Source organism: Ciconia boyciana, chromosome 8, assembly GCF_034638445.1.
Source record: "Ciconia boyciana chromosome 8, ASM3463844v1, whole genome shotgun sequence".
Taxonomy (NCBI): Eukaryota; Metazoa; Chordata; class Aves; order Ciconiiformes; family Ciconiidae; genus Ciconia; species Ciconia boyciana.
In genome coordinates this window covers 10,376,924-10,391,120 of record NC_132941.1, presented here as the reverse complement: position 1 = coordinate 10,391,120, position 14,197 = coordinate 10,376,924, and the positions used below count along the sequence as shown (strand labels likewise).

Here is a 14,197-nt window from a genome sequence, read left to right as displayed (position 1 = left end):
TGGAAATGTCTTCTGTGCCTAGGAATGAAATGACAGGAGATTTTAGCTCTGAAAGTTGACAATCAAATTTTGACAGTAATACTGATAGCAAAGATCTGTGGAAAAAAACATAGTCACCGAGAAACTGGAGGGTTTGTAAAGCGGGGTAGTTAAAGATATGCAAGAACTGAAAAATATGTCAGGGAATATTCCTAGATGTGGCCCAGAATAAATGCTTTATTTCCATACAAATCTGATTGAGCACAATAACCTACATGTGTTCACTGTTGCAAGTCCTATTTCTTGATGTTTCTTTCTTTGAAAACTATGAAGTATCTGCTTTTGTCTGTTGCATCATGCACGGATTTCCCCATTTTTCTTCTGTCACAATGAGTATCTTAATTGTTTACTCAAAATGGAAATAATTTAGGGCATCTTTAATTCTTAAGAATCAGATATTTTTAACATGTTTTGAAGATAAATCAACTTCTGCCACTGTTCTTTTTCTCCCCCAACACAGCCGGGCAGTAAGGTCAGTTTTTATAGAAGGGTGCTACAAACCATTCTCTGGCTGCAGCAGTGGTATCTGGAAAGCAGTGCAAATAGGATTTTGATAATTAAGAGTCTGTTTAATCTGGTTCTGTTCAGACTTTCTAATCATAGCAGAATGGTTTTGATCTTTCAGAAATGTAGGTCTTGAACTTGTTAGGTAGATACAGACTTACACCTTTTATGTTGCCTCTGTTTTTCTCTCTGATTAGTATAATCTGAAACATGTTATGCCTTCTTGCAGATCCAATAATTTCTACTTGGCCATGTTGCTGTTCATGTTGTTCTTATGCATGTTACCTACTATTTTTGCTATTGCCCGATATAAGCCATCTTTAAGCTGTGGTCCCTTCAGGTAAGTTATAATGGACTAATGAAAACTGCAGAGATTTTATTTCACCCTCTCACAATAAATTCATCCGGTTCAATAATACCCAAATTACTGATTTTAAAAAAAAAAAAAAGTTGATAGACAGGACAAAGTTTTTCTGCTGCCAATGTTTTCCAGTTTAAGATTTAACTAGGTGAATATATCAACGTTCCGAGTGAAGCTCAACATTTCGCTTTATATACATGGTTCAGTTATGTTATGTTTACATAATGTAATGTGCCACCGAGCAATCTAGTACATATCACCATCTTGTGTCTCAATTCAAGCACCCTCCAAGCCTGGCCAATGCTTTTCTGCTTTGGAAAAATTGTTAAAAAGCAAATAATGAATAAGTTGCTTTTATCTTTTTTTTTCTTTTTTTTTTTTCCTTTCACTATACTGTTTGTTCCAAAGTGGTTTTGGATGAAACTCCTTGTTTATTCAGTGCAACACTGCTTAACAAATTGATGTACCTAGGATTTCTTACAACTTAATTTTACCTTCCCCCTCCCCCCCATCTTGTAGTGGACAAGAAAAAATATACGATATTGTTTCTGAAACAATTCAGAATGATTTTCCCACATGGTTCAACACAGTGATTACTTACATCAGCAGTCCTGTGGTTGTCCTCCCTGCACTACTACTTTTATTGTAAGTACTCTGGTTTTCACAGGCAGATTAAATTGATTGTATTAATACTGGCCTTATCTCTGAAGAGTCAAATGTTGATACTGAGGAACAAACACTGCATTACTGTAATTTTATTAAGCATATCTGAAAAAAACCACCTTATTGAATATATGGTATATGGATCAGACAGGAATGACAGTATGTTAAAAAGACTGTCATCACATTTTCAAAAGGAATTTCTTGTTCTGGGATACTGTGTTAGAGTAAGTTCACTATATTGTGTCAAGGCTTGCAGTGCTGCTGGTCCCAGGAAGTTTTAAGATCCTTCTTCCCTCTCAAGAGCTCCTCAGAAATTAATTTTCCATTTCCTCATGGTCAGTAGTTCAGTTCATGACTGTGAACAGGGCTCAGTCTATCAGTCATCCTGATTTCTGACAAGATAAATCAATTATGAAGGTCTGCTCTTAAGTGTTAATGTAATATAACTTGCTGCAGACTTTCCAGTGGAAGTCCTTTCTTACTCTAGTTTCTAAATAATTGTTCACAGCTGGGAATTAATATTTACTTTGAGCTGTTTGAAATTCACTTTGCTTCTATGAAGTATCGTTTGTCTTGCACGTACCTTTGTATCATTTTTTTCCCTGTAAACTACAGACAAATGCAGAGTTTGTCCCACCAGTGGGCTTTTCAGACAAATCAAAAAGACCGAAGCAATACTTCGTATTTGTAACTTTTTCCTCTAAGGTCCCAGCCATGTAGATATGAACATATTTACAAATTTAAGTAGATCTGTTGACTGCTTCAAACTGATGGCTAAGCACATATGTAAATGTTTGTGGTATGAAGTCTAGCTATAAGACTTTACTTAACCTGAAAGCCAGTGTAATCCATTATGTCAGGCCAGATCTGATCTCAGCTGTGCCAGCGTAAACAAGGTGTTATTCCAGTCAGTCAACAAAATTACATTGGTATGAGTGTGTAAACTCAGCTGTAATTCTGGTGTCACTGGGAAAAAAAGACGAGATAATTTTTATCAACGTTTTTATTTTGAGTGTGTCCAGAATTAAAAAAAAAAAAAAGCTAGAAAGGCACCCAGGGTTACATACACAATTAAAAGACATGCAAAAAACACAGGCACACTTAGAAGTGCTGTTAAATCTGTTTTCAGTGTCATTTCTTTCTTTCATGTATGTTTGCTTGAAAGAAGGCTGTGATCCATTATCATGGTATAAAGGAAATGCTACAAAGCAGCAACTGAACCTGTACATCATTTTGATGACCTATAAACCCTCAAAGAGAAAACTGTCAAGAATGTTTGAAGTGACTCATAATCACCTCTTTCACTTCTAGCATGCTAATCTATTACCTACAAAGTATTGCAAGATCATTAAAATTCACCAACAATCAACTGAGAATGAAGATCCAAACAGTAAGTACAGCGCAAAGCACTTTTACATGCAATTTGGTGGGTCTTCAGTAAAGTACTAGCCTAATTAAATCTCTAAAGTCACTTCCAGTGTTTCACAACGTAAAACCAATCCTGTATTTTTCATCCTTACACAGCAGTGGATTTACTCTCTAATCCGTAATAATTTACTGCTTCTCATTCTTCCGAATGTATTTTAGGAAAGAACTGAAGATAAGAAAAAGGTTGTTCAGATGGCAGTAGGTAAGTTGGTGAGCTTTAGAAATGCCACTATTACTAAAGTATTTGGATGCAAAACCATTCTGAGTTCTCATACACATAGAGAAGTTCAACGACATATAAAAAGCTGTATTTCTGGTAGAGTCCTCCTTTTAGATTGTTTCTGAGCTCAGCTTGACTTAATCTCGGCAGCACTGAAAGACAAGGTGTGTGTTTTATACCTAAATTCTGCTGAGATCTTTGGACTGGGTATTTTCCTGCTTTTACAACCAACAGGGCAGAACCTGGGAGGCATCTCTGATGATTCAAATCATGTCAGACGTTGCATAAAATTCAGAGGCTAGTAGGCAGAAGAGGAGGAAGGGAATGGCCCCTATTCTTTGACTTGAGATAGTTGAATGTTTCATCAGCAATGAAAAGATTTCACACTTAATTGTCTACTGTGCCTGAGGGAATTTGAACCTGCACCTTCCACTTCTCAGACTGTAGCAATGAGAAACCACAGAAAGGATGCTATCCTTCTAATACCTCCCAGTGAAAGGAACAAGTAAAAATTTGCCAAGCCAAAACAAAGACATGATTCAGTAGCCTTATGGCTAGATCTTAATGCTACTGTGACCCCCTTATAGCTCTCAGTGGGCACATAAATGGTGAAATACCCGATGTATAGCAATACAGCGATCAGGAGTGACTATTAAGGGCAATGAGGTGTGTGTCCTAGTTGGACTGCCTTTGTTACAGAAACCAAATTCAGCTTTTGGCTGTGACCAGCACAGTCACTGGATCCAGTTTGCTGAATTCAGCCACCTTCATGTTGGAAGTGGTGTACATTGTGAACTAAAATGGGGCTCTTGAAAAGAGACATTGGCTTGTTAACCATTTTGGAATTCTACAGTGAAATATCCAGTGGTTTTTCTGTGTTCCCCAACACTACACCTGCCATGTAGCATAGTATGCCGATCCACCCCTTTATCACCATGTTTCCCAGCACGATGTCAGTTTCTCTTTTCGGAACACGGTGGGGTTCTGTTAGCATTGGATCCCCTGACTGAAGGGTGAATATGAGCCACTGCATTTACACAGCAGCTTCTAAATTTAGAGACCTGGACAGTTCCTGTAATAATTTCTGTTTTCTAGCCAGAATCCAAAATCTGGATGGGAATGACAAGAGACCAGAGCAAGAAAGTGATATTATCAGCCAGGAGTCTTCCGTTCGATCCTCAACTCCCCGAAAGAATGGCAGTGTCTTGAACTTTGAATCTCCCGCAACCAAAGGCACCAGAATACAAACCATTTCCCAGTCTGTGCCCCAAACTGTGCCCTCAACCGATGTTGCAAGACCCGTCAACGCAACTCCCACAACTTCAACCTCTTTAACGCCAGCTCCCTCAGTATCAAGTGTACAGAAACCAAGAAACGATCATATCACAAACAGGCAAGACTGCTTTGGTTTTGAAATGGCATTTCTTCCAGCAGCTCTGTCCTGGTTTCAGCTGAGATAGAGTTAATTTTCTTTATAGTGGCTGGTATGGGGCTGTGTTTTGGATTTGTGCTGAAAACAGCGTTGATAATACAGAGATGTTTTAGTTGTTGCTGCACTAGTCAAGGACTTTTCAGCTTCCCATGCTCTGCCAGGTGCAGAAGAAGCTGGGAGGGGGCACAGCCAGGACAGCTGACCCAAACTGACCAAAGGGCTATTCCATACCACATGACGTAATGCTCAGTATATAAAGCTGGGGGAAGAAGAAGAAAGGGGGGACATTTGGAGTGATGGCATTTGTCTTCCCAAGTAACCGTTACGCATGATGTAGCCCTGCTTTCCTGGAGATGGCTGAACACCTGCCTGCCCATGGGAAGTAGTGAAGGAATTCCTTGCTTTGCTTTGCTTGCGTGCGCGGCTTTTGCTTTACCTATTAAACTGTCTTTATCTCAACCCTCGAGTTTTCTTACTTTTGCTCTTCCGATTCTCTCCCCCATCCCACCAGGGGGGAGTGAGCGAGCGGCTGCATGGTGCTTAGTTGCCAGCTGGGGCTAAACCACGACAAGCTCCATGACATACCTGTATTTATTTGCAAAATAGCTGTGTATTCAGACTGTCTGGAGCAGTAAAACAGCTGAGGAATTTTTTAAAAGCAGGTCCATTCATGGGTACTATTCAGATTGCTGGTGACACCACCTCCTTAACTCTCCCTTAATTAAGAGGGGATTATAAAACTTTTGAAATTATGTAGTTGATGGAGTTTACACACACCTCAAGCAAAGGTAAATACTAAGCTTCCTCTCGGGCATATAACTAAAACAGTTTGTGCAGCATACTGTTTCCATGAACAAGACAAACACAGTAAGAGTGAAGGAGTGCTGTGCAGAATGCCTGTGCAGGTCTAGTTGTAGGACAACCAGTTTTGGACATCAGCAGACTGATGCTTTAAGCCACCTGTTGTTTTTTTTCCAAGTGATCAGATAAAGAGCATTTTTAAACAGTTCTCAGAAGAATAAAAAACAGGATGGGAATGTAACTTGAGAGGTCAATTGTCTTTTCCCAGGGAAGAACAAATATATCTCCTAATTTTTAGGGTATGTTTCTCAAACTGGTCCTAAAAATTTGGAACAATGGCGATTCTGTAATCTCCACCCTTACAATCTAGTGTTTGACTTCCAGAGCAATGAATTTTTACATGTTTTAATTACATTAATAGATAAGTGTGTATCTCAATATTTCCTTCCTTTTTCTTTTCCTTCCTAAAGGTACCCAAGCGTTGTGCATGGGAGTGCAAGTGAGCTCTGCAAAACAAAGCCCTACGCACCAGTGACTTTCAAAAAGCACACTGAAGATGTTCATTCTGAGCCTCTCTTCAGAAAAGGCATTCGGCAGGTAAATCCGGACGCTCTTGGGGCAGGGCCTCCTGTTTTTGTGGGACGTCGACCATATGCTACCAGGTATTTTCTTGTTAATGAAAATGAGTCCCGCAAAAAATCGCTCCGTTCTGCCTCCCGACTCCAAAGGCACTTCAGAAAGGATGAATCGGGAGACATTATTGAGTTGTATCCACGCAATGTCAGAAGATACGTGGTTCGAACGCCACACCAGATATATTCCCCTCATCCCAGTGAAGATGAGGAGGATGAAGAGGAACTTGGGAGAGAATTCATGAACAGATCCCATCGCCCTCGCTCACTGTCTGATCTTCGCCCAGCACCACGATTTTACATTGGGGAACGTGCTGATGGCCACATTCTTATGAGCAAGGATCTAGCCAGAGTGCATTACAAATCCTGGGATGATGGTTTTGAGCTAGACCTGGACAGGCCTCCGTATGCTTACAAGAAAGTGCACCTGAACTATCTTGAGCCACGTGTGAAACCAAAATCAAAGCAAAAGCTGGAGCAATCTCTAACAGAATCTGATTCCATTTCCATTGAATCCAGCAGTGATCCGCAGAACAGCAGCAATGACCAGTATATCCAGGTCATTCATAGCAAGGAGAAGTATCCGAAACCTGGGACAAAACTCACCAAAAAGAAATCAAAAAACAGTGTTGATCTAAATATGTCTGAGCCTAATGAACTGGTGTGCTCAAATGTCTGAGAAAGTGCCCCAACCTTTCTGTGTTTTGAACAGGTATACGTGCGTTTGTTGTACTCACTGTTTGAGGTCTATTGGAATAACTACGACATAGTCTTTGCAGCAACAGTGTATGCAGCTATTCGAGGTGGGAAAAGCATAGTTAGCCTTGTGTTTTACTGTTAACTGTACCTCGCTTTAATATCACAACTGATACATCGCAAAATTTGGAAGATAAAATTATTCCAATTTATTACTTATTGTTACGCTGTTATAAAAACAAAAACCCCACCTACTGGAAAATCAAAAGCTATGTACTTGGGGCACTTGAATGAAACCAATAGAAAAATATGCCCCTCTGTCTCTTTGACATAGTCACAGCTAAAGATGCTTCCACTGAATAAATTCAACAGGAAATCAGCTTCCTACAAATAGAGTTGCTATCTGTAGTATAATTTATGACATCTTGACAAGCCTAGTTTGAATATGGTGTAGCTCAAACAAATCAGCAATAGGTTAATTACAGAGAATAGGGAGATTCTTTAGAGTGTACTGCATGGGCAACTGGGTCGTTTGATCATAGCAATAGTGATCTAGATGAAATCCTAGGTCTTCTAGTAATTTTCTGGCGAGACTCCTCAGCCCAGCCCGTGACAAGCTTCACTGCAAGACTGTGGAAAACTTTCTGTCCGCGGCCTTTTAAAAATTTGCGTCATGACTCCTAATTTAATTATCTCCCCGTTTTTCGCACACAATTGCCATTTTACACCTTCTTTAGATGCTGAAGATTGCTCTTTTTTCCATGTCATTAGTACTATACCGGGACAAAAGCACCGTTGGCCTTTAGCCAGAACCACGCTGCCTCCTTCCCGCCAGCTCCCCCAAGCCGTGCTGCGTCGCCGAAGGCTGGACGGAGGACGGACATCTCCCGCGGGGCTCGCCGGCTGCCCGGCAGCCCCAGGCCTTGCAGGGCTGGGTGTGACTGGCCGTCGGCCGGCACGGCTGCACCGCAGCCGGGCTGTAAGCGGGCGAGCGGCGCCACCCCAGCTTTAAGTAAGGGAACAGTAAAGCCTCTGCCTTGGCTCCCCGCCGTTTTCGAAGGCCGGAGGCGATCCGAGTAACGCTTCCTCACAGCTGCCTGTCGCCCGGCGGCTCTTTTTCCCTCAGGCGGCTGCCGGGGGGCTGGCGGAGGGGAGGCCCGCTGTTACCAGCTGTCCGGGAGAGCCACGCCACGGCCACCCGCGGCTCCGGGGCCTGGCCTGGATGGCCGATCCCAGACCCGCCGCCCTCTGCGCCATGAGGCGAGGCAAGCCGCCTCCTCCGGGCTGGCGACCGGGCCGGGCGCTCAGGTGAGGGGGCGGCGCCGCCATCGGCCCACGGGGGCGGTGCGGCGCGGCGCCCTCATAGGCGGTGGCCGAGCGGCGGCTGTGCCCTGCCCGGCCATGGACTACGCGGGCCTCGCCGAGGCGGCGGCCGAGAAGATGGGGCTCTACCGGCGGGACCCCGGCGGCTGGCGGGGCTGCCGGCGCACGGTGAGCGGGCGGGGCGGGGGCGGTGCAGGGGCTGCGGTGGGGGAGGGCGGGCGGCTGGCCCGGCGTGGCGGCTGAAAGCTTCCCCTCCCCGCAGAGCGAGGTTTCGGTTTCTTGGAGACCGTCCGCGGAGTTTGCTGGCAACGTGTGAGTACGCCCAGCGCCCCGCGTTCATTTCCCGAGATGCCGGGGTGCGGGCTCGCCCCCGCCGTGCTGCCAGGCGGGGTGGACCAGCGGCGTTTGGTTTCGTTTCGTCCCGCCGCAGGTACAGGGGAGAGGGGATCCTGCCTGCCAGCCCCCAGCGTGTCTGGGAATGCATAAAGCCGGTGGCCGGCGGGCCCAGGACCAAGTGGGACCAAAACGTGAAAGACTTCGAGGTCGTCGAAGCCGTCAGCGATGTAAGTTCCTTAAAAACTGTTCTGGTGCGACTAATGCAGCGTTGTGTTCAGAAGCATTGGGCTCTGCACAGACCTTCCTGTTGTAGTGCCTCATGAGACAGCCTATGGTATGTGCAGGGAAGTAAAAAGGTCTCAAGAAGTTGTACAGCCTCTCTGGGTCAGTCTGACAACACTGGGATTGGGAATTTTTTTATTTTCTTTTTCTTTTCTGTCCTGTAAATTGCGTATATTCTCTTAACAGTGGCTTATCTTTCTGAAAGGAACTACTAATACATTCTTGGCTAAATACTGCATGCTTAAAATATGTAAAAGTATAACATTAAAGATTCCTGCACTACATTGTTGTTAACGCTGCAAATCCAGGTAAGCATGATTATTTTTAACAAGCTATTTGTGAGGGAAGAGGAGGCTTAGAGAATACATAGACTTAGCTAAGCAGTGAAGCGTTCATGTCATCAGCTGTTAATTTGGGCCCCATCTTTCACCATGGCAGCACGCTATGCTCTGCACTGCGCTGTTGCGCTCTGCCTTTAACTGGCTGACTGACCTTGGGACCCAGTGCTTTGCCTCAGTGTCTCTATCATTAAAATAGAGATGCTGCACTTGGAGCGTTACAGATGAAAAGGGCTATGTATGAGCAGCAGTTTTGGCTGCTGCAGTTATACAGTCTAATTTCTTTTTTTTCTATATTTAAGTGTATCAGAACCTTAAAAGGGCATTGGATTTAGATCCCCAAATCTGAAGTAGATGATGCTCAGAGGCAGCCAGAGTGCAAACACAACCAGTCCCAGAGATGTTCGTGGAAGTCCTGGGAAGATTATTTTTCTTGGGGGAACCTTACAGGCATTTAGTATTAATTATAAACTTAAACTTTAGAAATGCTGCAACCTGCCACTTGCAATTCATAGACTTTATCAGACTTGCCAGCACTTACCAGTGTGGTAGAAACCTCTGTTTTGGGGAGCCTATCACCACAGAGCCTCCATAGAAGGGGAGATGATAGTGTAAATGCTTCTCCAGTGTAACAAATCTGGATATCGGGTTGTATCCCATGTGATATGGTACTTCCGGGAAAGGAGAAGCATTTTGCCTGTCCTATGAGCATAGATGTGCCAGATTTGCTTTTCAGCATCCTTTGTGTGGTATCTGTCCTTAAACAACCTGGAAGCAATGCAGTATCACTCTGTTTTTCTCCATTAAACTGTCCTTCGTCAACACACGGTAGTGCCTTTTAACTGTGCTGTTTTGCATTTTGTTTATCAAGGAGTTCTGTTACACCCTTTGTTGCAGTAGTTTAGAAAGTGTAACTGAAAGAGTACCAGAAAGTACAGGGATTTTTCTGCCGTACGTTTGAAAGCATCAACTGACATAACTCCGTTTTGTGATTTCCAGACTGTCTCTGTGTGCAGAACCACAACCCCTTCAGCTTTCATGAGGATTATTTCACCAAGAGAATTTGTGGATGTGGTCCTAATGAAGCAATATGAAGATGGGACGATGCTATCTGCTGGTAAGATGCTTGTGTTCTCAACATATTCACTTTATGTTAGGAGATAACCAGCAGCTACCGTAAATAAATGTAAAATAAAAAATAAGTAACATGCTGTTGATCTGATCCTGATCAGAAGATGAAATATTAGTCATCTCTTTACATAGTTGTCCTCAGAGTACATAAGTCATATTAACGTTCAGATAATTATGATATTGTTGGCCTGTGGTTTCTTCCCTTGCTATGCTTTTAAGGTTGAATAAGTATTTTGTTTACTATTAAGTTCTGGGGTTTTGTGTGTGTGTGTTTTCGTTGTTGATTTTTTTTAAGAATTTACAGAACTTTCTAAAAGGAGACCCATTTAGGCTAAATCCTGTTTTAACATTTTCTGCAAAGCCTCTAGAGTTTGGTGAGGCCATTAAATAAATGTGCTACTCCTGTATGTGGAAATAATTGTTCTTATGAAACCAAATAGTGCTAATTTTTAAGGGGCTGCTACTGCATGGAAGGATGTTTCTTTGCTTTTTCACTTTCATTCTGTTGTTTAACTGTTACAAGTCAGTGCTTTTATTGCCCCACTGTTCAGCTGTCCCATTTTCCCATCCTGTTCAGGAATGCCTTGCCAGGAATTTATATACTTGCTAGAGTGCAGCTCCTCAGCTGTCAAGTGGCATATACCTCTGTAGTATGGATTTGTTGGCTCTGTAGTATGGATTTGTTGGAAGTAACTTGAATGATCTCTCAAGAAAAGCAATGCCCTCAGACAACATGGGTTCAGTGAAACTCCCTCAAAGTGTCTTGATGCTTAGTTCAGAGCTCAGTAACAATTGCTTCTGCATTCAACACTTCTTTGATTTCCCCATTCTATAGCCAGAATGGTTCCTTTTAATGGTCTATTCTGACTGCTTGTATGGCACAGCCCCACATTGAAAAGGTTATACTTCCATTCTTCTTAAATATCTTCTCGCTCTTTTAGTGAGTTAGCGTCTCAGCTGATGCTTTGAGTACCAAGGACTCTTTCCCATCTCCTGTGAAAATGACATTTTTCTTGAACGCTTTTTCTTTTAGCCACCAATGTGGAACACCCACTGTGTCCTCCTCAACCAAATTTCGTGAGAGGTTTTAATTATCCCTGTGGCTGTTTCTGTATACCCCTTCCAGGGTAAGAAGCAATCTATTTGAATGTTATGTATTCTAAAACCCTTCTTATCCATTGTGTGGTGTGTTTATGTGTATATGGCCACATGTGATCTGTAGCTTCTTGGCAATAACATGTTTCTGTCTTCCTTTGACTGGTAATCATTATGATGAGTGCCCTTTTTGTTCTCTTTTTTTGTGCAATGAATTAGTCTCTCTTCATTTCCTAGCAGGAAGTCTTTAATGTTACAGGAACCATCATCATGGTAGGATTCTCGCTGACCTCTTAAGTAGAGATTCAGCAGAACATAAGTGTGGTCTTAATTTTTTGTAAATGAGTATCCGGTTGTTTATTACATTGCCATAATTCATAAACAGTCATGTACCTAATTAGGGCCTCGTTTAACTGTAATTTGACTTGTGGGGATAGCCACATTCATTGAAATTTGGAATTAACGTCTGTTGTTTGTTTAAAAAAAGAAAGTACTTAGAAATATCTATCATCAGACAATACATGTAAGAGTCATTGTAAAGTTCTTAATGCTTTTAAACTGCTGGCTATAAAATCACTTGCATTGTCTTTGCAGGGAGCCAGACAGGACTCAACTCCTCAGTTTCTTTCAGACTGACCTTGGTGGCTATCTTCCCCAGACAGTGGTGGATTCCTTCTTTCCAGCTAGCATAGCTGGATTTTACAGCAACCTGACCAAAGCTGTTAAGGCATTAAAAGTGTGACAAGACCAATTGCTGACATCACCAGCTGAGGGTAGGAAAAAACCTGGCAGCTTGAGGGTAGAAATAGGAAGTTAGCCTACAGGACTTTTCTACCAGCAAAGATAGTTAGGAGAGGTGAAAGGGGAACAATGGATTGAGTAAAGTAAATTTTTAAAACGGCATTTTCTACCTGTCTCTATTCAAAGCAATGCATTCTTTTCTAATAAGATATCCTTATTTTTCATAATTAGACAAATATCACACCAGAGGCTGGAATAATCCTGGAGGCAGCACTGGGGGCTGTCTGCAGAGAGAAGATGCACGTACTAGATCCGTTCTTGGCCACACTTTGTCAGTGTCTGTGAGGAGGAGCATTGCTAAAATCCACTTAGCACTACAGCATTAGCCAGGTGCAGGCCAGCCCTGTTTTGTCTCTGAAGCTCCCCAGAGACTCCTGTGGAACAATGATCCTTCCCCAAAAGAAGAGGTAGCTCTTTTGCTGCCAGCACTTGCAGAGCTGCTAAGATGCTTCAGTGGGTGCAAGGCAGCAGATGGTAAAAGCCAGAACAAATTGAATTGTGTGGAGGATTCCACTTGTTTCTTCGAGCAGACTTCAGTACTAGTGGTAAATGTGCCTTAAGTGCTTTTTTTCTAAATGAAGGTCTAGCAGCGCAAATCAATTCATAGGTCTGTGGGTTGGCAAACAGACACTCTTCCTTTCTCCCCTCTGTACCAAAACCAGTGATTTCCACAATGTCATGAGACAGACTGCACTGACATAGTGGCAATAAATAAAGAGGATTAAGCACTTGCCATTTTTTAAACTGCACTTAAAATGGCCATTTTTAACTGCACTTGAATGTTTTTTGGTCTCTTGTGGTGAGAGGTTTTAACGGGTAAATAATCTTTTCTGTAGCTTAGTCTTGACTTGACAGGCCATAAGGACATTGCTTTTTCTCTGAGTCCCTCACAGCACTATCTTGGGAAATCAGCTTCTGATCTTGTGTGCAGTGATGTGTCCAGCTTTAGGAAATATATAAGGTGCTGGTTACTGCAGGAATATCAGACATTACTATGGATTACATATACTTACAAAAGGAAAACTAATTGCTGAATTAGGAATTTAAATGCAGGTTGTGATTTTAATGCTGTAACTCGATTATTTAACAAGATTAATATGCTCTGCTTTCTGTCCCTGTATTTGTTTCATATTTAGTGTAGGGCATGGACTTGCACACAAAGTTTCCCACTGTAAATCTCACTCTATGGAACAGATTTTTCAAGGAATCAGTTTTTAATCTAGTCTCCTTTGTGTACAAAGATGTAAAAACTTGTATGAGTCTGATGAAATAAATATTTTTCTGCTACATTGTCCTGTTTTTCCTGGATAATCCTTTACAATGGTTTCTCATGCATCTGCTTTACCATCAAGGAAACATAAGAACCACTTGGACCTCCAGCATCTCTCTGAATTCAAGGCAACAAGGCAGGGAAAAGCTTTCACTCCCATTTGCACTCCCCACTGAGTGGGGATAAAGGTGTTTTTAGTGAGAACACTCACCCTCCCAACTTCTTTGCCCTTGGTTGGTCCTTATTTCCAATTTAGATTGCTGCTTTCTGTACTTAAGAAGAGTAACAAATTTACTGAGGAGACACTTGAGCCCTGATATTACAGAGGCTCATACATATTTATCTAAATGTACTAAAGTTGTTAGGCATGAAATTCAATATTTCGGCAAGTCTTTGCAGGATTAGGATTAATTTAATTAGCAAAAAGTTTAAGGAAGAGAGCTCAAGTCGCCACTCATTATTCCCGCAAGTAAAACCTTTTGCGGACAATGGGGCTTTTTATTAGCTATTTATAATTTTTTTTTTTTTTAATTGCTCTGAGCAATAAAGGTGATAGGTGAGGCTCTTCCTTGAAATAAATTAAGGATCCTTTTCTGAGTGCTCAACATGTTCTATCCAGAAGGAATTAAGAGCCCTTAACATTCAGCCTTCTGTCCTGCCAAATTGGAGATGGAAATGTCTTGGCAAGGTCACCTTGTAAGATCTTGGAGGACTCCCCAGTGAGACATGCTGCCTGTCACACAGCGTGTTTTGACTTCTTTTGATCTTGGCAGATGCCAGGAAACGCAGAGGCGTGCAAAAACTGGAAGTGAAGTGAGAAGAGCACCTCTGGAAAAAAAACAAGA

General features: G+C 42.3%; 2 protein-coding genes across 14 annotated transcripts in view; both read left to right on the top strand.

Moving 5' to 3' along the window:
- The window catches only part of TMC3 (transmembrane channel like 3), a 125,870-nt gene extending 118,343 nt beyond the window's left edge, over window positions 1-7,527 (top strand). For all 12 annotated transcript variants that reach the window (XM_072871336.1, XM_072871337.1, XM_072871339.1 and 9 more), the window contains 6 exons: window positions 773-883; window positions 1,424-1,549; window positions 2,879-2,957; window positions 3,155-3,197; window positions 4,311-4,608; window positions 5,919-7,527. In XM_072871336.1, coding sequence (XP_072727437.1) covers window positions 773-883; window positions 1,424-1,549; window positions 2,879-2,957; window positions 3,155-3,197; window positions 4,311-4,608; window positions 5,919-6,759 — 1,498 coding nt within the window. In that variant the 3' untranslated portion in view covers window positions 6,760-7,527. The remainder of the gene's footprint in view (window positions 1-772; window positions 884-1,423; window positions 1,550-2,878; window positions 2,958-3,154; window positions 3,198-4,310; window positions 4,609-5,918) is intronic.
- A 605-nt stretch (window positions 7,528-8,132) lies between these two features.
- Window positions 8,133-13,363, top strand: STARD5 (StAR related lipid transfer domain containing 5). 2 transcript variants are annotated; one of them, XM_072871349.1, is made up of 7 exons: window positions 8,133-8,267; window positions 8,362-8,411; window positions 8,530-8,662; window positions 10,055-10,172; window positions 11,220-11,313; window positions 11,876-12,054; window positions 12,254-13,363. In XM_072871349.1, the coding sequence occupies exons 1-6, from the start codon at window positions 8,178-8,180 to the stop codon at window positions 12,021-12,023; spliced, it is 633 nt and encodes a 210-aa protein (XP_072727450.1). In that variant the 5' UTR covers window positions 8,133-8,177; the 3' UTR covers window positions 12,024-12,054; window positions 12,254-13,363. The 2 variants fall into 2 exon arrangements, with proteins under 2 accessions (XP_072727450.1, XP_072727451.1); XM_072871350.1 differs by having other exon boundaries at window positions 11,876-13,363.
- The last annotated feature ends 834 nt before the right edge of the window (window positions 13,364-14,197 follow it).

Coding starts and splice junctions, on each gene's coding strand:
- STARD5 (XM_072871349.1), top strand. CDS start 8,178: ATGGACTACGCGGGCCTCGCCGAGGCGGCGGCCGAGAAGATGGGGCTC. Junction 8,268..8,361: donor GGCGGGGCTGCCGGCGCACG/GTGAGCGGGCGG, acceptor CCCTCCCCGCAG/AGCGAGGTTTCGGTTTCTTG. Junction 8,663..10,054: donor TCGTCGAAGCCGTCAGCGAT/GTAAGTTCCTTA, acceptor TGTGATTTCCAG/ACTGTCTCTGTGTGCAGAAC.